Genomic DNA, 22,392 nt, shown 5'->3' on the forward strand with positions numbered 1-22,392 from the left:
GTAGCATGTGAGGAGAGGACACAGGAGAATTGACTGCATACACATGGACACATACTGATACAGCCTAGGTATATGTAGTTGATGGACAGAGAGTTTCAATGTCTGAATATATTGTAGGATTTTATTTTGCCACAGCAATATTTAGTAATATCTAGTGTCTGGATCTGAAGAAGCAGGATCCTGCCATCCTCTCTCTCCCTGGCCTCCTCTCTCTCCCTGCCCTCCTCTCTCTCCCTGGCCTCCTCTCTCTCCCTGCCCTCCTCTCTCTCCCTGGCCTCCTCTCTCTCCCTGCCCTCCTCTCTCTCCCTGCCCTCCTCTCTCTCCCTGCCCTCCTCTCTCTCCCTGGCCTCCTCTCTCTCCCTGGCCTCCTCTCTCTCCCTGCCCTCCTCTCTCTCCCTGGCCTCCTCTCTCTCCCTGGCCTCCTCTCTCTCCCTGGCCTCCTCTCTCTCCCTGGCCTCCTCTCTCTCCCTGCCCTCCCTGCCCTCCTCTCTCTCCCTGCCCTCCTCTCTCTCCCTGGCCTCCTCTCTCTCCCTGCCCTCCTCTCTCTCCCTGCCCTCCTCTCTCTCCCCTGCCCTCCTCTCTCTCCCTGCCCTCCTCTCTCTCCCTGCCCTCCTCTCTCTCCCTGCCCTCCTCTCTCTCCCTGCCCTCCTCTCTCTCCCTGCCCTCCTCTCTCCCCCTGGCCTCCTCTCTCTCCCTGCCCTCCTCTCTCTCCCTGCCCTCCTCTCTCTCCCTGCCCTCCTCTCTCTCCCTCTCTCCCCTGCCCTCCTCTCTCCCTCTCTCTCCCTGCCCTCCTCTCTCTCCCTCTCTCCCCTGCCCTCCTCTCTCCCTCTCTCCCCCTGCCCTCCTCTCTCTCCCTGCCCTCCTCTCTCCCCTGGCCTCCTCTCTCCCCCGGCCTCCTCTCTCCCCCGGCCTCCTCTCTCCCCTGGCCTCCATTCAATCTTTTACATGGACCAAGAAGTATTGGATTGTTGTAAGAAATACGGCAGGCACTTCTCTGCACTAATCCAATTATTGTGAGTGTGTGAGTGGTGGTGAGCGAGGGCTCCCTGCAGACAGAAGGGCAGTGGGGGGACGGGGATGTGGGCTGACTGATGTCACCGTGTCACCTTGCTGTCTGTCGTCCTGGGGCTGGAGAGCACAGCTTGGAGCTGGGGAGAGAAAGCTCTCCAGATGACCTCTGAGAGGAACACAGAGCTCTTTCTCTCTCGCTTCGCACATGGCGCAATGCTGACGAGTCAACTGCCCAGGCCTTTTTCAATTTTGTTTTTTTCTGGCTCTAAAAAGGTTTACCTGGAAAAACACTGTTTGTGATCTGATTATCACAACAGAGAACAGGGCTGTGGGTTCTGATAGCCTCAGTGACCAGTGTGCTGTGGGTTCTGAAGGTTGTCCTCTTGTGTTCTCCAGGATACAGTCTATTCCATCCTCTACAACATGGCTGACTGCCGCTGGTTGCCATGACGTACAGGACGTGACACCATCATGTGATCTTTCCTTCCCATTTCCTGCAACCTACCACAGGTGAGTTCCATGACCCTGAACTCAAACCTACCAAAACTGACCTCCTGATCTTCAGGAGGCTTCACAAGAATAAGATAAGAAATGACCTTAAAGTCTACACAAGAGGAAAAACACACCACTAGTGTGTCTTCAGATTTCATGGAAAAAAGTTTGTGTCGCTAAAAATGATATTTTCCTTAACTCCTCACCCTAAACATAACCCTAACCCTAACTCCTCACCCTAAACATAACCCTAACCCTAAAACTATCCCTCACTCCTTCATCCTACGCACCCCCCCCACACACACACACTAAAAGCAACACCTAACCCTACCCACAATTATTCTCACACACAGCAATAAACCCATGTGCCAGTAATTACGCAAACCTGCAAAACATCTTCACTAAGAGCATGATACAGCCAGGCATTGAATAGATAGTGTGTATATGTGTGTGTGTGTGTGTTTGAATGTGAATAGGTGTGTGTGTGTTGTCAGGGGATAATTATTCTTGGGATGGATGAGAGGGATGAGAGCCACTCTGTTGCCAAGGAGACGGATGTAGCTGTAAACACGCTCCCCCTGACTCATCCTTCTACAATAGAACTCTAGTCTCTCTGTCTCGGTCGCTCTTTCTCTCTCCCTCTCTCTTTCCACCTCTCTCTCTCTAGCTCCACCTCTCTCTCTATAGCTCCACCTCTCCCTCTCTCTCCACATCTCTCTCTCTCTCCACATCTCTCTCTCTCTCCACATCTCTCTCTCTCTCCACATCTCTCTCTCTCTCCACATCTCTCTCTCTCTCCACCTCTCCCTCTCTCTCCACATCTCTCTCTCTCTCTCTCCACCTCTCCCTCTCTCTCTCCACCTCTCCCTCTCTCCACATCTCTCTCTCTCTAGCTCCACCTCTCCCTCTCTCTCTCCACCTCTCCCTCTCTCTCCACATCTCTCTCTCTCTAACTCCACCTCACCCTCTCTCTCCCTCTCTCTCTCCACCTCTCCCTCTCTCTCCACATCTCTCTCTCTCTCCACATCTCTCTCTCTCTAATTCCACCTCACCCTCTCTCTCCCTCTCTCTCTCCACCTCTCTCTCTCTAGCTCCACCTCTCCCTATTTCTTTCTCTCTCTTTCTGTCTTTTTCGCTCTCCATCTTACTCTCTTTCTCCCATTGACTCACAGAAACACACTCACACTTACACACACACACATTATTGAGCTGGAACAGTCTCAATATCCGGATGGGTGATCATTTTACTGGCAAAGAAAATCTCTCATGTCGCCCGCCTCCAGGGAGAGACGCCTGCACCTCATTGGTCCACAGTAGCTTTCTGTCTCCTTAAACATTCAGCATTTATGGCACCCACTGACAGACCTGTGCAAAAACACAACTGTGTCATACGTTCATTCCGCTTTGATAGAAATGTCACTTTAGCTGGACTCTCACAGATGACAGAATCCCAAGTAATGCAGTCAAGAAGATTTCAAACAATACAGAAAGAACATCATGCATTTCCTAACCCTACTGTATCTGTAATATGAATGGACTGGATTAAACTGGATTATTGACCCTTATTGTTCCTCTCCTTTCCTCTCCTTTCCTCTCCTTTCCTCTCCTGTCCTTCCCTGTCCTCTCCTGTCCTCTCCTCTCCTGTCCTCTCCTGTCCTGTCATCTCTCCTCTCCTCTTCTGTCCTCTCCTGTCCTGTCATCTCTCCTCTCCTCTCCTGTCCTCTCCTGTCATCTCATGTACTCTCTCCTGTCCTGTCCTCTCCTCTCCTCTCCTGTCCTCTCCTGTCCTCTCCTCTCCTCTCCTCTCCTCTCCTCTCCTCTCCTCTCCTGTCCTGTCCTCTCCTCTCCTCTCCTCTCCTCTCCTCTCCTGTCCTCTCCTGTCCTGTCCTCTCCTGTCCTGTCCTCTCCTCTCCTCTCCTCTCCTCTCCTGTCCTCTCCTGTCCTCTTCTCTCCTGTCCTCTCCTGTCCTCTCCTCTCCTCTCCTGTCCTGTCCTCTCCTGTCCTCTCCTGTCCTGTCCTCTCCTCTCCTCTCCTCTCCTGTCCTCTCCTGTCCTCTTCTCTCCTGTCCTCTCCTGTCCTCTCCTGTCCTCTTCTCTCCTGTCCTCTCCTGTCCTCTCCTGTCCTCTTCTCTCCTGTCCTCTCCTGTCCTCTTCTCTCCTGTCCTCTCCTGTCCTCTCCTCTCCTCTCCTGTCCTCTCCTGTCCTCTCCTGTCCTCTCCTCTCCTGTCCTCTCCTCTCCTCTCCTGTCCTCTCCTCTCCTGTCCTCTCCTGTCCTCTCCTGTCCTCTCCTGTCCTCTCCTGTCCTCTCCTGTCCTCTCCTCTCCTGTCCTCTCCTCTCCTGTCCTCTCCTGTCCTCTCCTGTCCTCTCCTCTCCTGTCCTCTCCTGTCCTCTCCTCTCCTCTCCTGTCCTCTCCTGTCCTCTCCTGTCCTCTCCTCTCCTGTCCTCTCCTGTCCTCTCCTGTCCTCTTCTCTCCTGTCCTCTCCTGTCCTCTCCTGTCCTGTCCTCTCCTGTCCTCTCCTGTCCTCTCCCGTCTCTCCTGTCCTCTCCTCTCCTCTCCTGTCCTCTCCTCTCCTCTCCTGTCCTCTCCTGTCCTCTCCTGTCCTCTCCTGTCCTCTCCTCTCCTGTCCTCTCCTCTCCTCTCCTCTCCTGTCCTCTCCTCTCCTGTCCTCTCCTGTCCTCTCCTCTCCTGTCCTCTCCTGTCCTCTCCTGTCCTCTCCTCTCCTGTCCTCTCCTGTCCTCTCCTGTCCTCTCCTCTCCTCTCCTGTCCTCTCCTCTCCTCTCCTGTCCTCTCCTCTCCTCTCCTCTCCTGTCCTCTCCTGTCCTGTCCTCTCCCCCCACCAGGGGAACACAATGCCTCGCCTGAGCACTTCCCTGACAGAAGATTCTGTCTTCCGTCCCGAAGACTCCAGCGGTCCCCTCAGGCCAGGGGACGGGCCCCCGGGCGTGGTGGAGGGGCCCCCAGGGGCACGGAGCCCCCAGAGAGAGCCAGCCAAGATGTGGAGGCACAAGCTCCGCGTGGCTGTCATGGGGCTGCACTGGACTGCGGTGGTTTGCATCCTCTCCCAGACGACTGTGAGTGGCAGGCACACCTGGGTCAAAATACTGTTTGAAATCATCTTGAGTACTTGTGCTTCATGGGTCTCATCCTGTACAATGCAAACAAGGGGCTAAAACTAATGTACCCGCCCTTCCCTACACGGTCATGGAGCCATTTCAGGTGAATCTTCTTGGGTGTGATCAGAGTTCAGAGGTCAGAGTTCATGTTAGGGTAACAAGATGCCACCCTATGTTCTCTGTGTCTGTCCAGGAGACCACTCGAAGCTCCTCTGTTTAACGTTCATGTTTTATTCATTCTAGAGAGAGAAAAAAGATCAGGTGCAAAATGAACACAAGGCTTTTGTGAATGTGGTCCTTATTGTGTTATTACACTGGAGTCGGACACCTCACATCCTTTTGATGCAAGTGTCACTTCCTGTCACCCTTCACCTCTCCTCTCTCCTCTCCTCCTCTCCTCTCCTCTCTCCTCCTGTCCTCTCTCCTCCTCTCCTCTCCTCTCCTCTCCTCTCTCCTCCTCTCCTCTCCTTTCCTCTCCTTTCCTCTCCTCTCCTAGGGGTTCTGGGCTTTCTTCCTCGTAGACGGTAATGATCCCTTCATGTCCATGTACAAGGCTCTGCAGCTCATAGACTTCTATCTGGGCCTCCTGCTGTCCTTCAACCCGATGTTTGGGGTTGATGTGAGTAACTAGCATGACACACACAAACATTTTACAAGAATTCCAGTAGCCTGTATGTTTAGCACTTTCATACCTCACAACCTCCCTCCTTTGCCTTAGTGCTAAAAGTCCAGGTTCAGAAACTAAAAGCGCTGCCCTGCTGATCCAGGGCTTGAAGCGGCTCATGAGACAGATCTGCTCTGAGAGCTGTGTTGATTAGAAGTTCTGCTTGATTAGAATCAGCTTGCCTAGTGCATGGGTGGAACAAAAAAATGGTTGTACATCTCCTGTCTGAAACTGGATTTATACAACCTTTCTTCATTTGACCTATATTGGTTAAAAATATATATTTGCAACAGACTTTTTTCTTGCATGTAAAAGTGTTTGTGGAGGAAGTACAGAATAGTGGACATGGTGTCTGTGTGTTTTCGTAGCAATCCATGAATCTGATGGTGGAGGTTGGAAAGACCAAGAACTATTGGGTCCTACAGGCCACCGTAGGAGTTGGGCTGGCCCTCTTTGTGTTCATGGTAAGACAGCGCCTGGGGAAGACCACACACACACCAGCTGCTTCATTAAGGTGACGGTGGAACCAAACTGCAGCGCACTGCCAATGTTTTATTGATTGATTGATCCTGAGTTAGAATCAGTGTTTAATTCAAAGTCATTGCTTGGTGAAATGTCAGAAAAGGCTCAACTTTGGAATTGACTTGAAGCTGACACATAACCACCCCCAAACACCAGTATGTATGTTGTTGAACATACTTAAACATTTCTGTTCGGAGCAGAGTTGGGCTTAAGATGATTCAACATTCTACGCTTTATAACAAACACACATGAACAAAGCAGATCCTCAAAACAGGTTTTCATTGTCTCTCCGTTCCACCTGACGTGGCTCGGTCCATAGATGAGCAGCTTGGTCCACTCCCTGTGCTCCGGCGCACCCTGGCTGTCTCCTGTGGTGGTGGATCAGGGGGACAGACGGCAGTCTGTGAGCCGCCAGCCCTCCTTCACCCTGTCCGAGTGGACGGACGCCCAGGACGAGTTGATGGACCTGGAGCCCGTGCCCCAGACGCCCCAGACGCCGGTGTTTGAGGTGGGCGCCGACACCAGGACAGACGCAGAGGCTGCCACCCTGAGTGTCACACCTGTGGGCCTGCAGGAGAGGTCAGTGTGTGTGTGTGTGTGTGAGAGAGAGAGGTGGGCTTATTGCAAATGTGGTTGTGTTCAATACATGGAGGTTCTTCTTATCTCTCTGTTTGCCTCTTTGTGTGTGTGTGTGTGTGTGTGTGTGTGTGTGTGTGTGTGTGCACATTAGGCGGGGCTCCAACGTGTCTCTGACTCTGGACATGTGCACCCTGGGCTGCACCGAGCCCTACGGCTACGGGGCCCAGCTGTCCCCCAAGGACCAGTCTGCCAAGGAGTACCTGAGGGAGGGAACACACACCCTGACCCCCGCTCAGCTCCACACACGGGCCATGGACGACCAGAGCCTGCAGGCCGAGTTCTATGTGAATGGATCACACACACACACACACACACACACACACACATGCATGGATGTTAACTCACACACAGCCCCAGACAAATATCAACTCCCATACACTCCTACACACACGTGAATACTGCAAGCAGGCATACTTAAAACTAGGATGTGTAACCCAAAGAGGTTAGCAGTTAGCAAGCTAGCTTTGACAGCACAGAACCCGCCCCCGCTTCAGAGGTGTCTCCAAAGCCACGCCTCCTCAACACACATGAACACACACACACAGAGCAGAACACACACACACACACAGCAGAGTCTAAGGAAAAGGTTACGCATCCTAGCTTAAACTCACACACTCGGTGCAGAGCAGAGCCTTCTATCCAGAGGCTATGTTAGTGGGTGAGGGCAGGAAGGATACAGATAGATTTGCATCCGAAGCTCCGTAGAGGATCACTGTGTCTGGCAGGCAGAGAACAGCTCACACACCACCAACCTCTTCAACTCCAACACATTCCAGTCTTTCTACTGGATTCTTCAGGATCACCCATCCCCGGCCAATCAAAAGGCTTGGATTGGTATTTTTCATCTCCAGAGTCTCTGTTGTTTTGGTTTTGGCAGGAGACCCCCATGAACTTTGTGGACCCCAAGGAGTACAGCTATCCTGGTCTGGTGAGGAAGAACCGCTACAAAACCATCCTGCCTAGTGAGTGGCTGTCTCTTTCACCCAACCTGTTAGGCTTTTATCTCTCCTCATTTCTCTCCCTCTCTGATTTCCTCTCGTTCCCCCTCCCACCTTCCCACCTTTTTTTTCCATTTGTCTCATCATATCCCTCACTCGTGTCTGTCTCTCTACCCCCTCCTCTCTCTACCCCCCTCTCTCTCTCTACCCCCTCTCTCTCTACCCCCCTCCTCTCTCTACCCCTCCTCTCTCTACCCCCCCTCTCTCTACCCCTCCTCTCTCTACCCCTCCTCTCTCTACCCCCCTCTCTCTCTACCCCTCCTCTCTCTCTACTCTCCTCTCTCTACCCCCCTCTCTCTCTACCCCTCCTCTCTCTACCCCCCTCTTTCTCTACCCCTCCTCTCTCTCTACTCTCCTCTCTCTACCCCCCGCTCTAATCTGAGTGTTTCTGCCTCCTCTCCAGACACTCACAGCAGAGTGATCCTCCAGTCAGAGGAGGAGGACTTCCTCAGTTCCTACATCAACGCCAACTACCTGAAGGTGAGTCTGTCTGGCTGCAGCTTCTCCTCTGAACACCTCCAGCAACATCCTGGTCTGTTAACAGGGCGGCATCAGCCTGGCTTTCATGTAGCTGTTGACTGGGGAGACACGGTGGAGCTGTTGCTGGGGGGTGGAGGGTGAGAGGAGGAGGGTGAGGGGTGGAGGGGTGGAGGTGAGGGGTAGGGGGTGAGGAGTGGGGGTGGAGGGTGAGGGGTGGAGGGTGAGGGATGGAGGGTGAGGGGTGGAGGGTGAGGGGTGGGGGAGAGGGGTGGAGGGTGAGGGGTGGACGGTGGGGGTGGAGGGTGAGGGGTGGGGGAGAGGGGTGGAGGGTGAGGGGTGGGGGAGAGGGGTGGAGGGTGGGGGTGGAGGGACCCTGATGGCGAGGGCATCTAACGCCGGGTGTGTCCGTGTGCAGGGTTACGGAGGCGAGGAGCGGGCGTACATCGCCACCCAGGGCCCCACCGTCAACACGGTGGGGGACTTCTGGAGGATGGTGTGGCAGGAAAGATGCCCTCTCATCGTCATGATCACCAACCTGGAGGAGAAGAATGAGGTGGGCACGGAGACACACACTCACACACGTACGTCCACCCAGGGTGCTTGTCCTTACGTGTGTGTGTGTTGCCCACCCCCCGCAGAAATGTGCAGAGTACTGGCCCGAAGACACTGTGACCCACGAGGGCATCGAGATCAAGGTTGTCACGGTAACCCAAGAAGATGACTACAGCCTGCGGGTGTTCACTCTGAAGGTGAGATCCTCTAGAGCTGGCTCGCTCGCCCACCACACGCTGCATTCATCCCACTGAGCCTGAGCTAGAGCAGCGCCAGGAGCACTGAGCCTGAGCTAGAGCAGCACATCTTCTGTGCACACAGCGGAAAGATTTATCTTCTTTTTGCTTTTTCACACCATCTTGCTTTGCGATAATTGTTGTCGTAGCAACTAACACAGAGGTAACAATTTGGCACACACGAGGAACAAGTGGCTGATGGAAAAAATGTGTGTGTGTTTGGTGGTGTGTGTCTGTGTGTGTGTCAGTGCGGAGGGGAGGTGCGCTGTCTCCATCAGTACTGGTACACCTCCTGGCCCGATCAAAAGACGCCAGACAAAGCCCCGCCCCTTCTGGAGCTGGTACAGGAAGTGGAGCGGGCCAGAGAGGATGCCCCGGCCACCAGCGGTCCTGTCATCGTTCACTGCAGGTAGAGAAAGGAGTCACCTCCTCCTCAAACCATCTCCTCAAGGATGGTTTTGAATTATAAAGTGAGACTGAAGGGAATCAATGAACCAATCCAGTTTGATCTGCCCCCCCCCCCCCCTGCAGTGCTGGGATTGGCCGAACGGGCTGCTTCATTGCCACCTCCATCTTGTGTAGGCAGCTGAGGTGTGAGGGTGTGGTCGACATACTGAAGACCACCTGTCAGCTCCGCCTCGACAGGTAAGACCAGCCCCGGAAAGTTCCAGAAATGCGGTTGAACGGTTTCAACACCGAGCTTGCCCTTCCTTCTCTCCTGTCTAAACTGTGACTGTGTGTGTGTGTGTGTGCCTTGCAGGGGCGGGATGATTCAGACCTGCGAGCAGTACCAGTTTGTGCACCATGTTCTCAGTCTGTATGAGAAGCAGCTGTCACACACTGCTGAGGAGTAGCAAGCAGACACACACACACACACACACACACACTGCTGAGGAGTAGCGAGCAGACACACACACACACACACACACTGCTGAGGAGTAGCGAGCAGACACACACACACACACACACACTGCTGAGGAGTAGCGAGCAGACACACACACACACTGTACACTGCATCACCATCAACAACACCATCACCTTCACTATCAACTACACTATCACTATCGATATCACCTTCACTTTTAACTACACCATCACAACTACACCATCACTATGATTATCAGCTTCACCACCACGATCACTATAAACATCCTCATCACTATCATCATCACTATCACCTCCACCATCACCACTTTCACCAATATCACTTTCACCAGTGACATCATAATCCAGACTCATCAGATTCTCCTCATCACCTCCATCTCAATCTCACCCTTTAATGTAGGTCAGAGGAGTAGACAACATCATGTAAGAAACACCGAACAAACAACCTAATCCCGACGCCTCCCTCCCTCCGCACTCACACACACACACACACACACACACACACACACACACACACACACACACACACACACGCACTCGCACGCAAACTGACAGAATGGGAATGTCATCATGTTACTATAGTATCTTGTTACCACAGATTTGCATCCCCATTGTGTTAAAACCTGTATGTTGAGCATGGAGGGACCAGGCTAGAGATGGACACTGTCACCATGGCCACTCGGACCTTCTTTAAGTCAGCCTGACAGAGATCTTCACAAACAGACATCTTTCAAATGACCTCCATGAAATGCCAGCATAGATTCTGTTCATCGTCAACAAACATGAACACGTCACCACAGCCAGTATTAGACATCTGTGTTCCACATTGAGAAGGAAGGCGACTTACTCTGTCGGAAATGTAGACCGACATCTAGCTTTTTTTCATCACTAACACCAAAAGGATCTCTCAATGTAAAAACTCCAGTTCAGCCGGCCTGTCTACACTTGATCCACCTCATCTTCAGGTTGCATGGTGCTAAGTGTTCATTAATTAAGGCATGTACAATGTATGGAGTGTAGAGGAATGGAATGATTAGGTTATTTAGGCATTCTGTGCTATCTATTGTGTTACAGCACTACACGTTTGTGCGGTTCCCATGGCTACACGTTTGTGCGGTTCCCATGGCTACACGTTTGTGCGGTTCCCATGGCTACATGTTTGTGCAGTTCCCATGGCTACACGTTTGTGCGGTTCCCATGGCTACACGTTTGTGCGTTCCCATGGCTACATGCAGATGTTTATAGGCACCAGGCCTCATAGGATCTCAGCAGAGATGAGATGGGCCCAGCGTGTCAGGCTAAGGGGACACGTTCTAGATTCAGAACCAGAGAAACGGATCCACAGAACATAGAATCTTATCAGAACGCTTCTGCGTCCATAATAGCAGATTTTGTTTTCTCATTTTTTGGAAATAACTTGCCACAGATGCAATGTGATCCGTTTGTACCAACGTTAATAACAATATCAATAAGATGATGTGAAACGTTCCTCCGGGGTGTCCTCTCAGTAAGGCGGCCCTGTGACGCCACATGGCAGTACTGCTACAGTAGCGTAACACACATCGCGTGAGTAACGAGCCCATGATTGTTGAATAGACAGGCCAAGCCTAATCCGTATCAAGCACAATAGACTAACTAAGGTTGTCTTTCTGATGTTCAGCTGTAAGTGTTCTTTTCAGTGTTGTGTTTTTTGACTGTGTGGAGTTTTAATGGTTGCATGTGCTGTATGGGGCTCTCGTAGGTCCACAATCAAAGCGACGCGATTGGTTGTTCAGCTTTCTGTTGTGTAAGGGTTAGCCTATTATATTGCTTGCTCTCTGCCAATGCTTTTGATACAGTTTGCTTTTGTGAAACCAACCAGAGATATTTTTAGAACATTTTGATACAATCCTTTCGAGTAGATGCCTTGTGTATATTTCTGTTTACAATACGATGGAATGTAGCTTATACAGTGGTTTATATTGCAAGATTTGACAGAACAAAATGTGACAACTACCTAAGTTACCTTACGAGAAAAAAAAACATTGATTATGTTTAGTCTTCAGTATTACGTTTGTGCCTCTGTGCCTCTATTAATATGCTTTGCTTTGTGTGTTCGTTATGTTATTATCTTGGTTTACTGGAGACTTTTACCTCAGATCCAGTGCTCACACACACACACACACAGTCATGTACTGTATAAACACATGCTAACTCACACACAGGTTTGTTTCACTATCCTAGTGAGGACCGACAATTCACACCCATTCTGAATCGTGTTTTCCTTAACTCTGAAACTTTAACCCTAACCCTATCCCAAAGTACCCCCCTAGAAATAGGACTTGAACTTACAGTAGACCTTGGAAATGTCTCCACAACATAATCTTTTGTCTTGGTTTATTCTATACAAGGGTAGTTAAGCAAGACCACGCAAACATCCTTCCATTTATGACTATTGACCAGACTGAGAAGACAACATGAGAAATAATCGCTATGTGTATGGCAGCTAATACAGTGATGAAAACATGAAAGAATACAACAGATCAATTGCACTGGACATCACCAGGGGATATTAACAACTTTCAAAGACTCAGACTTTCAAAATCAATATCAACATTATTTGAACAATAAAGACTCATGGTATGGAGTCCATATTTGATACTGTAACAAACATGGAGCAACATTACCACAAACCGAGGAGAGTATCTACAGTTTATACAAAACATCTTTCTGGTAATGTTTGGTGCACTTGACCTCAACAGCTTGATTTTGAGTGCTTGTTCTCTGTGCTGGACTGGTCTAAAATGGCTGACTTTAGTGGGGATGGCATTTGAAAAAGGTACTTCAACCAACCAGCAACCAGTTCTCCTCATCTGTACTACAGTATTGCTTTCAGTTGTGAGTTTTTGCATCCAAATAAAGTAGATTTTCATGAACTTTTGCCTGGTATTTGATTAATACAAGTATTTGATTTTTTGCTTTCAGTTGTGAGTTTTTGCATCCAAATAAAGTAGATTTTCATGAACTTTTGCCTGGTATTTGATTAATACAAGTATTTGATTTTTTTATCGTGTTGCAAGGCAACATTGCCAAATAAAATATTTTGTAATTTGATGAGGACTACTATACTCTACTGGACTCTACTGGACTCTATTGTGCTCTGCTCTGCTTTACTCTACTCTGTTTAGGGTTCTCTGTTCTCCTCCCCTCTCACATCCTTTCACTGTGTGTGTGAAAACGTTTTTTAAAAAAAGTTTTGAAAGATTCAACAAATATTTTCGCTTTCTGTTCTCCTCTCAATTCCTTTAACTGTGTGTGTGTAAAAAAAAGTTTCGAAAAAATATTTCGAAAGATAGGAGAGAAAAAAAACGCTCAAATTTACGTTATGGTTGAGAAAGAGGAAATTAGCGATGTTGACATGACTGGGAATAGAGACATTCCTTATCACCCATTGTATATATATATTTGAAGGAGATGTTCGAAATCGTCGGCGTCAAAAAGGATTCGTGACGAATGCTCTTTTAATGTATTTTTGTATTAATGTATCAATATGATGTGAGGTCAAGTTACCAGCGTGACACTAAAACAGGTAGTAGTAATGACTACTTTTTACTTAAGTATTTGTCAACTTCCAAGTTTTCTTAACCCTTGTGCTGCCTTCGGGTCACATGACCCAAAGGTTCATAACGAACCATCGTTGTGTTTACCCAATTTTACCCAATACAAAAACAAATAAAAATAATTATCTTTTAACCTTCGCAATGTGAAGGGTCTGAGACAGCCCAACAGTTAAAAGAAAATGCTTCACTTTGTTTTTGTATGCAGTAAAGTTGTCGCAATACGACGGTGGGTCACAATGACTGATGGGTCAGAATGACCCGAAGAGAACACAAGGGTTAAACATGAGTATCTGTACTTATACTTAAGTGAAGGACGTGTGTAGCCTACTTTTGCCATCTCCGAATATCTTACACAAAAAAACATGACCAAAAACACAGCCGCGTCCATTTGACACACAAGGACAGATGCCATTTCCTTAGTAGGACATTAACTCCTGAGTAAGACAGGAACAACCAAATCAGTGGTTTGGTGCAAAATCATATTAACATTTCCTTAAGCTTCCTCTGGTTTTAGTCATCAGAAATAATTTAGGTGTGCGAGTGTGGCCATTTTTTCCACACACGTGCAGTAAATATATTAAACCACTAAATGGCGCTGTCTACACAACGTAATGCTGGTTTAACTGTCCCAGCATTCAGGAGGTCTGCTAAGAGTATTTTAGGATGAAATTGTTAATCACATCTGAGTTACTTATTTTATGTATTTAGGTTCCTGTTATAATATTAAGTAGGCATAATGCCTACGCAGGCTAGTTAATGTTGTACTCATTTAGAAGACACTTTAGCAGACACTTTTATTCAAAGCAACGTTCAGTAGGCTTTAGAGTGGATTTGAACAGGCAACCTTGTCTGCTGGTCAAAATGGTCTTCCATACCCAATATTCAGCTTATTTTTTTTTATTTTTTTTTACTGTTTCATCTCCAAACTAATATCAAACATGTGGAGAAAGACAATATTTTTCATGGGTAGTAGACTACTTTGAAATGAACTGTTGCGACTAAATCCATTGATTCACTACGCAATCGATCATTAGAAGTGAAAGAGCCTGAAAGATGCTTTACCATCTCACAAAAAAGAAATCCTTCCACAATGCAATACCCGAGATTAGCCAATTTATTATTTTTAGTCCGTAGCTGTAAAGGCAATAAAACGTATTCTAAATTACCTATGTGATATATTATTATCCACTGTTATCCACAAATGGACTCCAAAATCGCTCAAGCGGGTTTGTGCTCCCTACCTGGAGAAGCATGACCCTCGGACCAGTAAATAACTTGTAGGCCTACTGCTGAGTTAGGATATTGCTGCTTTGTGGTGTTGCTAATGCTACCAGGACGAAGACCGAAAATACAGGGTGTTGATTTCACAGCGTATCACAAATCCCCCACTGATTAAAATGGGTCATCCCGTTGTGTCATATCTTTACTACAGGCCACTCTTCCCTTTTCCCAGGTTAAGCATGTGGGGGCTGTGTGTGTATTAATCATCATTATGTAATAATAAAAAATTATTCTGGTAGATACATTCTGTATATTGAATCCACATGACGTATATAGACCAAGATACTGACAATTTCTGATGTGGCTGTTTGAAGGGATCGCTTTAAATAAAGAATTGTCTATAACTCTATGCATCGCTGGTGTCAAGCGGGTGTAACTTACTCCAAAACTTCTCTACAACGTAGCTTTTAAATGTATTCCTTGGCAACAATGTAAAAGCGACAAAATAAATTAGGCTACTGACATAATAGATGTGCGCCAAGGACAATCTCTCGTGAAGCAGGAGAGACGACGCGGAATTAAAATGTACGCTTTCCCTTTAAACCCAGTGGGTCCGTTTAATCTACGGATCAGAAGGCTGACGTCAACTAACCCCTGAGCCACCGGTTCCCATTGGCTGAAGATGACGTCAACTTGCATTTTTTCTTTCCCATCTGAACCATGACCTCATCCTCGGTTCATGTTAGTTCTAAAGTGCACCTTCTGTTTGTCATGGTTTACTAATACCTAGCCCAGTAAAAGCTTAACTATCATACTGTAGCCACGCTGCGTAGCCTATACTCACAAGCGACAGTAACCAGTGAATGTCCCGCTGTTCCGCTGTCAACTAAGCTGTTGTAGTGGGAGCCACAGCGGTAGCGATTGTCCCCTTGCTCTCGTCTCCAAGTCAACATTGACCAATCAGTAGCGCGCTTCCATGAAGAGGGCCGCCTCTGTTTCTTCTCACATGGAGACTAGCTGAACACTGATAAAAGCCGTGGAGACACAGGTGAGTGTGTGAATTGATTAGGTAGATGATTCCCTCCCCAAAGCCCTTCCTGTCAAATGAGTTGAGCCCTGGTAAGGTAGCTCGGCAACATTGAGATATTTGCGCGCGGCATGCGTATGCGCCCCGTTGCCGCTAGTCTGTCCGTGCGCATTCCACTATGTGTCGCCACCGTATTATGGGAAATTGCGTCAATCTTATTGGTGCTTTATTTTGATATATCGACCCCGTTCGTCTTGTAGCTGTTCATTTTACGGTAGGTGAAATGCAGGCATTTAATTTTATTTCAATTTTGGAACCGTTTATTTATGTGCACGATCAATGGCATGGTCATTTTCGCATGCAGATAGCCACACGTCACAACAGGACACGCGCCGCACCGCACTGTGTAGATCTTCTCCATTAACGCACCGCGTGTTAGATCATAGTTATCAACAAATACAATTTTTTGTTTATGTTTACACATCGTAACAATTTTGCCACCAGAACACACACACACAACCTCGATTTCTATTTGAAATGTGGACCCGTTTTTCTTATTGTGCGTTGTTTATGGCGCTTCCACTGGATACTCTGATCTCCATCTCTATTTATACGGGACGGGGCATTGTCATCATAGGCAGGGCATAGCGGACTGTGTTTTCCATTGTGGGCATAGTTACAGTTACAACAATATTTTGGCTAGAGAAGCTAATTTACATTTAATGTCGCTGTTCGAAATATTTTGTTATGATAATATTTACGTCATCTTTACGCTGTCGTCATTGTTGTTGTCGCGTAGCCTACTCAAGTGTTCATATTTTTGTGTCTATTACGGCGCTATCGTCCCTCCTAGTATAAATAAGTGAGCCCAATATTTTACCTGAGATAACAGGAGAATTATTCTCCCTTGTGTGAGGTACTAGATCCATTTCTGAAGATAAGGAAAGTGTGTTGTGTTCCCTCTACCTGACTGTATTTGTGTGCCATGTCTAGCAGGTGATGCAATGATTGTACAGTGTAGCCCTCTGTGAGGAGGTGTGTGTGTGTGTCGGTCCTCCAATTCGCCTTCCCAGTAGCCCAGAACCTGTGCTGGGCTGGCTGGCAGGCAGGCAGGCAGGCAAACAGGCAAGCAGACAGGCAAACAGGCAGGCAGGAATACATAACCAGGCCAGTAAATGAATGTCATCACACAAGATGGAGACTCCAGCGATACATGGAGATCAGAGCTCATGCTTAATCTTAGCCACACACATGCGCACACACACACACATGCGCACTCACACACACACACACACACACACACACACACACACACACACACACACACACACACACACACACACACAGACAGCCTGTGTGGATATAAATCGATTTGGAGGACACTGCATCATTCATCTAACATGTTATGTAATCGTTGGTTTGCAGATATTGCTTTGAATATGAATTAGTATTTTTTTATTGCGTAATACATAGGGTAGCTGTCGTCCCTACATTGCAAAACTATCTGGGTCAGCCAATCAGCGTGAATGAGTGTCCACCCATTATTGACGAGCCATCGATGAGCTATGAACTGGAACCACTGGAGAGACACAGAGATGTTTTCATTGAGAGCATCAGTGATGATGTTGATATTGTGTGATAGCTGTCCACCATAGGCAGGATCTAGCTGTGGATCTAGGATCTAGCTGTGGTCACTGCTGTGGCGTCTGTGGTAGTGGTACTGGAGGTCTTACACTAGATACTCTGTAGCACGCCCCTTCTGGCTCATTATGTAGGCACGCTAGCAAGCTAGTGGCTTAGCCCTGGTCCTGATACCACTAGCCCTGGACCTGATACCACTAGCCCTGGACCTGATACCACTAGCCCTGGACCTGGGCCTAGTCTTTGTCTTTGTCTTGGTTAAAGTATTGTCTTCTTGGAAAATCCCTGTCTTGGTCCAGCTCATACACACACACACACACACACATTATCTGAGTGTTGCAACAACAGTTGCCGGTGTTCCTCAGCAGTGGTCTGAGTGTTTGCTAGAGGCAGCTGGTATCATGGGGCCAGGTGTGGGCTGGTGGGGCCAGGTGTGGGCTGGTGTAGATGACAGAAGGTTTTAATAGGTTTACAGGAAGTTAATATCTAACCTGCCTAGGATGACCTCACCCCCCCTGCCCCCCTCCCTCTCCAATAGTCCAATATTGCTCTTCGTGTTTGCTTTCTCTCCACTATGTGATATATTACTATTGAGTTGGTCCTGAGTGCTGTGTGTGTGTGTGTGTGTGCATGCGTGTGTGTGTTAGGCCTATCAGTCCTGCTGGTGAGCTGAAATCACTTCCTCATTGTAGTCCTAACGATTTATAAATAGAACAAAGATTCACAATAATTTCTGCTTTGTTAAAAAAATACCATAACTAGTCTCGTGAGCTCATGCTTTGCAAGTTAGCTCTAGCCTCCTGGTTAGCATGTTTGCAGCCTTGTTAGCTGGTTTGTCTCCTGGTCAGTGTTGTCCTAGTGTACAGCACACAGTCTCTCTGGTACACACCACCAGCAGCTGGATGGTACCCCCCCCCCACCCCCACCCCCACACCTGCCCTCCCCATGCTCCCAGAGCGGGGTCTGTTTCCATGGCAATGGCAGAATCTGCTCCCAGACACCCCAGCTCCTCCATTCTCTGAGTCTGCAGCTTAGAACCGCTAGCGCTCATGGCTATTTTCGGTTGGCGGTTCGGTTTGTTTATGTTCTCTTCCCTGAACTCTCCCACCCTCCTCACCTCCTCACCCTCCTCACCCTCCTCACCATCCTCACCTCCTCACCCTCCTCACCTCCCACCATCCTCACCCTCCTCACCCTCCTCACCCTCCTCACCTCCTCACCCTCCTCACCCTCCTCACCCTCCTCACCATCCTCACCTCCTCACCCTCCTCACCATCCTCACCTCCTCACCCTCCTCACCATCCTCACCTCCTCACCCTCCTCACCTCCTCACCCTCCTCACCTCCCACCCTCCTCACCCTCCTCACCTCCCACCCTCCTCACCCTCCTCACCTCCCACCCCGTTGTTGCTAGGTAGAAGCCTGAGGAAGCAGGTTTGTTAGAGGAGGAATGTGGTTGCCATGCGGTAAAGGGATGTCGAGATGCGGTGCTCTCTCACTCTATCCATCCTCCCTTGCTACTCTCTCTCCATCTTCCTTGCACCTTCTCTCTGTCTTTCCTCTATCTGTTCTCCCTTCCTCTCCTTGTTCTGCCCCCCTTCTTCCTCTCTCTTTTCTCCACTGTTGTTATCAGAGTCTAGACAAGCTAGTGTGAGGGAGGACGTGATTGGGTACACCCTGCATGCACACTTCCAGCCTGCGTCCCGTAACCCTGTTTTCAGCACCACAGAGAGGCGGGGTGAGTGAGCATGTACATGTGTGTGTGACAGAGGGGAGGTAGAGGAGAGCTATCTCTGGCGCCATTAGACGTAGGCTGCGTCAGCCTGTGTTGTTAGAAAGAGAGAGAGAGAGAGAGAGAGAGATAGAGAGAGAGAGAGAGAGAGAGAGAGAGAGAGGGTGAGGGTTGAGAGTGAGAGAGAGAGAGCTACTACAGGTGTGGTGTACCCAGGGCTCACGAGGATGATGTGAGGATTAATGGCGGATGAGGTTAGGATGTGGTGAGGAGGGTTAGCCTTACAGTATGTGTACTGTTAGTCCACACTATGTACTGTGAACTGTGATGTGATGTACCAGTGCAGGTTTGTTATCTAGTCTGTCTGCCAGAAATGTGTGCCCCCCTGCATGTGTACCCTAGCAGAGTAGAGGGACAGTATGAAGCACACTGCTGTGCCCTTGTCCTTGCTGGTGGTAGCCATTAGCACATGAGCATGGACTGAAGGCTGTTGTCAGAGGTGCTGTGCTAGCAGAGTGCTGCTAGTCAGAAAGCAGCACCATCGAAGCAGCCTTCAATTAGTCTGTGTTACTGCTTGGCTAGCGGCCACTGTAATTCTGAGGAGAGGGTCGAGGAAACACCAGGGATGGGCTGCTCTGGGGGTGAGCCTTCTGCACTGTTATCATGTCATGTCTCTGTTGGGATTCAGGCAGTGTTCAGTTCTTAGTGATGTGTTGTGTCCAGACAGGATGTGGGCAGGGTACGAACTCTGCCCGCGCTCCCATCCCCTCTTCTTGTGTCGTTGTCACGGCGATACGGTTTGGTGGGATGCATTGTCTTTTATGTTCTTGCATTAGCCTCGAGAGTTGTGCCTACATCTCCCTCTCTCTTCTCCCTGTCTCTCTTCTCCCTGTCTCTCTCCCCCTGTCTCTCTCTCCCCCTGTCTCTCTCTCCCCCTGTCTCTCTCTCCCCCTGTCTGTCTCTCCCCCTGTCTCTCTCCCCCTGTCTCTCTCTCCCCCTGTCTCTCTCTCCCCCTGTCTCTCTCTCCCCCTGTCTCTCTCTCCCCCTGTCTCTCTCCCCCTGTCTCTCTCTCCCCCTGTCTCTCTCTCCCCCTGTCTCTCTCCCCCTGTCTCTCTCTCCCCCTGTCTCTCTCTCCCCCTGTCTCTCTCTCCCCCTGTCTCTCTCCCCCTGTCTCTCTCTCCCCCTGTCTCTCTCTCCCCCTGTCTCTCTCCCCCTGTCTCTCTCTCCCCCTGTCTGTCTCTCCCCCTGTCTGTCTCTCCTATGTGTTTATCTTTCTGTCTCTGTCTATCTCCCCCTCCCTCCCAGATAGTAACTCACGACATCAAGTTCCCTTAGAATGAATGAAGGCCCCTGATTGGTGGGCAGCATATCCTGGAATTAACCATTTCCAGGAATGTTTTCGTCTTAAAATATTCTTTATGATATTTGCTGTGTGTGTGTGTAACAGGCATAACGATTTGGTTGTGTAAGCAACGGTTGACAGGGGGCTGTAGATTTAAATTATTATGTTCTGTGACTGTCTGTTAGATTTATTGGGAGGTATCTGTGACAGACACACGCACGCACACACACACACACAGACTCACACACACACACACTCACATTGCATGCCTATCTGGCTGTTCATCTATGTCCAGACTTGCTCTCTGAATTCCCCGAGCTTCATTTATCTGTACCCCCTCAGTTTCCTGTTTCATCAGCTGCCAAACAAGACCCATCAACAACAACACACACACACACTCCAGCTAGAGTACTTCTACACACACATCCATATGATTACACACATGCACGCATATTACTCAAGAAATATCACTTCTATACACACACAAATACAAGCACATTGTATGTCTATTGCTGTCTGATGTGGTATTTGAATGTGTGATAGATTCTGGCCAAGCTCCCCGGGTGAAGCAGCTGTCTAACGGGTAATGATCCAGGCAGTTTATGTTTTTCATGTCACCGCAGGTGCGTTTGCGTAGATTTCATCGGTTTTGAGTTGCCTTTGCGTATACAAATGTTCAGCCCTAGAATATAACAGCTGACTCATTCAGGATTTAGTCTATCCTTAGTTGGGTGTGCTTTGCCTTCGGCAAGGGCACAACCTTTGTTCTCTCACATATATATTATTATTATTATTCTTTTTGCCCCCCTAAAACTCAGTCAATATTTGGCCTACATAGACAAAGTAGGTGTCAAAAGTTTCGTCTTGGTAGCGATTGAGTTGCTTCTATTGGAATTTACGTTCCGTTGCATGGTTTAGGCTGAAGTTAAGTTTTTGTGGCGAAAAGTGAAGCTAACGGTGGCTAATTTGCTAGCCACAGTCACTGACGTTACTAACGTCACTACGTCACTAACGTCATGAAAACACGCGTGACTACCTTTGGCAGAACATTCGTTTCGCATCTGTTAACTTGGGGGATAGCTAGGCTAACTATAGCTTTACTGCAAGGCAGCTGCAGAAACGCCACAAGCAAAGAGGCCAGGGTGATAACTATTTACTCATTTTACTTTGTGATATGACACACAATTGTCATGTGTAATGTACAGTATAAGCTGATATTATTAAGGAAGTACATCTACTTTCGGAAACAGTAGTCTACTATTTCACTGAAGTATAGCAACACATACTACAGTGGTCTATGATGTAGCGTTATCTGTTTTCAATCGTTAAAATAAACATTCCTCACATATACATTTTCGTTGTAGGATTTATTCTGACATTAGTAAACGATTTGTTGGTGAAATTACCATTACCTGTGGTTTCAAACCAGTGTAGCTCACTGCAACGCTGTAGCTTACGTGAGACACACTACAAAAACATCTACACTACACAGCTGTTTAGGAAGTCAAACGGCGACAGAACATGTTCGGCACTCCCCTTACTTAAATCAAAAGTCTATCTAACTACTAACCTGAACTTCATTGCCACAGCCTAAACGTTGTCAATCTGTTCATGAAAATAATTAATTTCAGCTTAAACCGTACAACGGAACGTTAAATCCAATTCAACCAACGCAATCACTACCAAGACGAACACAGCAGTAGTCTAGTACTGTGCCGTAGTAGTACAATTTACCGGGGCAGCTTCTCCACACAGGGATATATCGCATTTTGCGTTGTTACTGACAATGATCGCTACCAGTGAGCTTTTTATGAATGAGCGATTTTCCACTAAATAAATGTCAAGCTTATTTACGTTTTGGGGGGCATATTTTCCGTTAGCAGATGGTACTGTTTGAATCGCGATTCCATCTTCTACTGCCGGGCAACGTCGTAGAATAATCTTCAAAGGGGGTTCTTTATTAATGAATGAATGCAATGAGTAGGCTAAATGCCTGAAAATATCATGAGAAGGGAAAAACTTAAAATGACGTTTAAGTCATAGAGATTAGGTCAATTTTTACACCGGTCTGCCCAATTTATTTGTTTTGTTTCAACGATGAGGCTGCCTCTTGCAGGGGAAATGAGAAGACATCTATTTCATTCTACACTTCACTCGTATTTTCAGTTGTAAATGAGCAGCAAAAAAAAATGCTTTTAAATCTATGTAATCTTTATAAATAATAAGTATGCATTTTTA

The 22,392-nt window shown here is 48.2% G+C and overlaps 2 protein-coding genes and 1 long non-coding RNA gene across 5 annotated transcripts in view; 2 read left to right on the top strand and 1 right to left on the bottom strand.

The window, feature by feature from the left end:
* Nucleotides 1–1,403: 1,403 nt before the first annotated feature.
* ptpn5 (protein tyrosine phosphatase non-receptor type 5) lies at nucleotides 1,404–9,595 on the top strand. The gene is made up of 13 exons (XM_062462722.1): nucleotides 1,404–1,521; nucleotides 4,345–4,575; nucleotides 5,114–5,236; nucleotides 5,650–5,745; nucleotides 6,123–6,382; nucleotides 6,534–6,726; nucleotides 7,320–7,404; nucleotides 7,844–7,920; nucleotides 8,336–8,473; nucleotides 8,559–8,669; nucleotides 8,957–9,117; nucleotides 9,240–9,353; nucleotides 9,469–9,595. The coding sequence occupies exons 2-13, from the start codon at nucleotides 4,354–4,356 to the stop codon at nucleotides 9,560–9,562; spliced, it is 1,674 nt and encodes a 557-aa protein (XP_062318706.1). The 5' UTR covers nucleotides 1,404–1,521; nucleotides 4,345–4,353; the 3' UTR covers nucleotides 9,563–9,595.
* On the bottom strand, nucleotides 5,364–15,334 carry LOC134021666 (uncharacterized). The gene is made up of 2 exons (XR_009930529.1): nucleotides 15,258–15,334; nucleotides 5,364–6,371 (listed from the first exon to the last, which is right to left on the bottom strand). It is a non-coding gene; the product is annotated as an uncharacterized LOC134021666 (long non-coding RNA).
* The window catches only part of dusp8a (dual specificity phosphatase 8a), a 36,129-nt gene continuing 28,872 nt past the window's right edge, over nucleotides 15,136–22,392 (top strand). Inside the window, exon 1 of one of the 3 annotated variants that reach the window (XM_062462717.1) lies at nucleotides 15,136–15,461. The gene's annotated coding sequence lies outside the window, so the exon portion shown is untranslated. Of the gene's footprint in view, nucleotides 15,462–15,596; nucleotides 15,715–19,014; nucleotides 19,045–22,392 lie in introns of those variants that run through there. The other 2 variants (XM_062462719.1, XM_062462720.1) reach the window with 2 other exon arrangements.

The sequence above is a fragment of the Osmerus eperlanus genome, chromosome 5 (genome assembly GCF_963692335.1).
Source record: "Osmerus eperlanus chromosome 5, fOsmEpe2.1, whole genome shotgun sequence".
Classification (NCBI taxonomy): domain Eukaryota; kingdom Metazoa; phylum Chordata; class Actinopteri; order Osmeriformes; family Osmeridae; genus Osmerus; species Osmerus eperlanus.

Excerpts from the sequence above, each read along its gene's own strand:
- ptpn5 (XM_062462722.1), top strand. The coding sequence starts at position 4,354 with ATGCCTCGCCTGAGCACTTCCCTGACAGAAGATTCTGTCTTCCGTCCC. Across the intron at positions 6,383-6,533 it reads CCTGTGGGCCTGCAGGAGAG|GCGGGGCTCCAACGTGTCTC; the intron begins GTCAGTGTGTGT and ends TGTGCACATTAG. Across the intron at positions 7,921-8,335 it reads TCAACGCCAACTACCTGAAG|GGTTACGGAGGCGAGGAGCG; the intron begins GTGAGTCTGTCT and ends GTCCGTGTGCAG.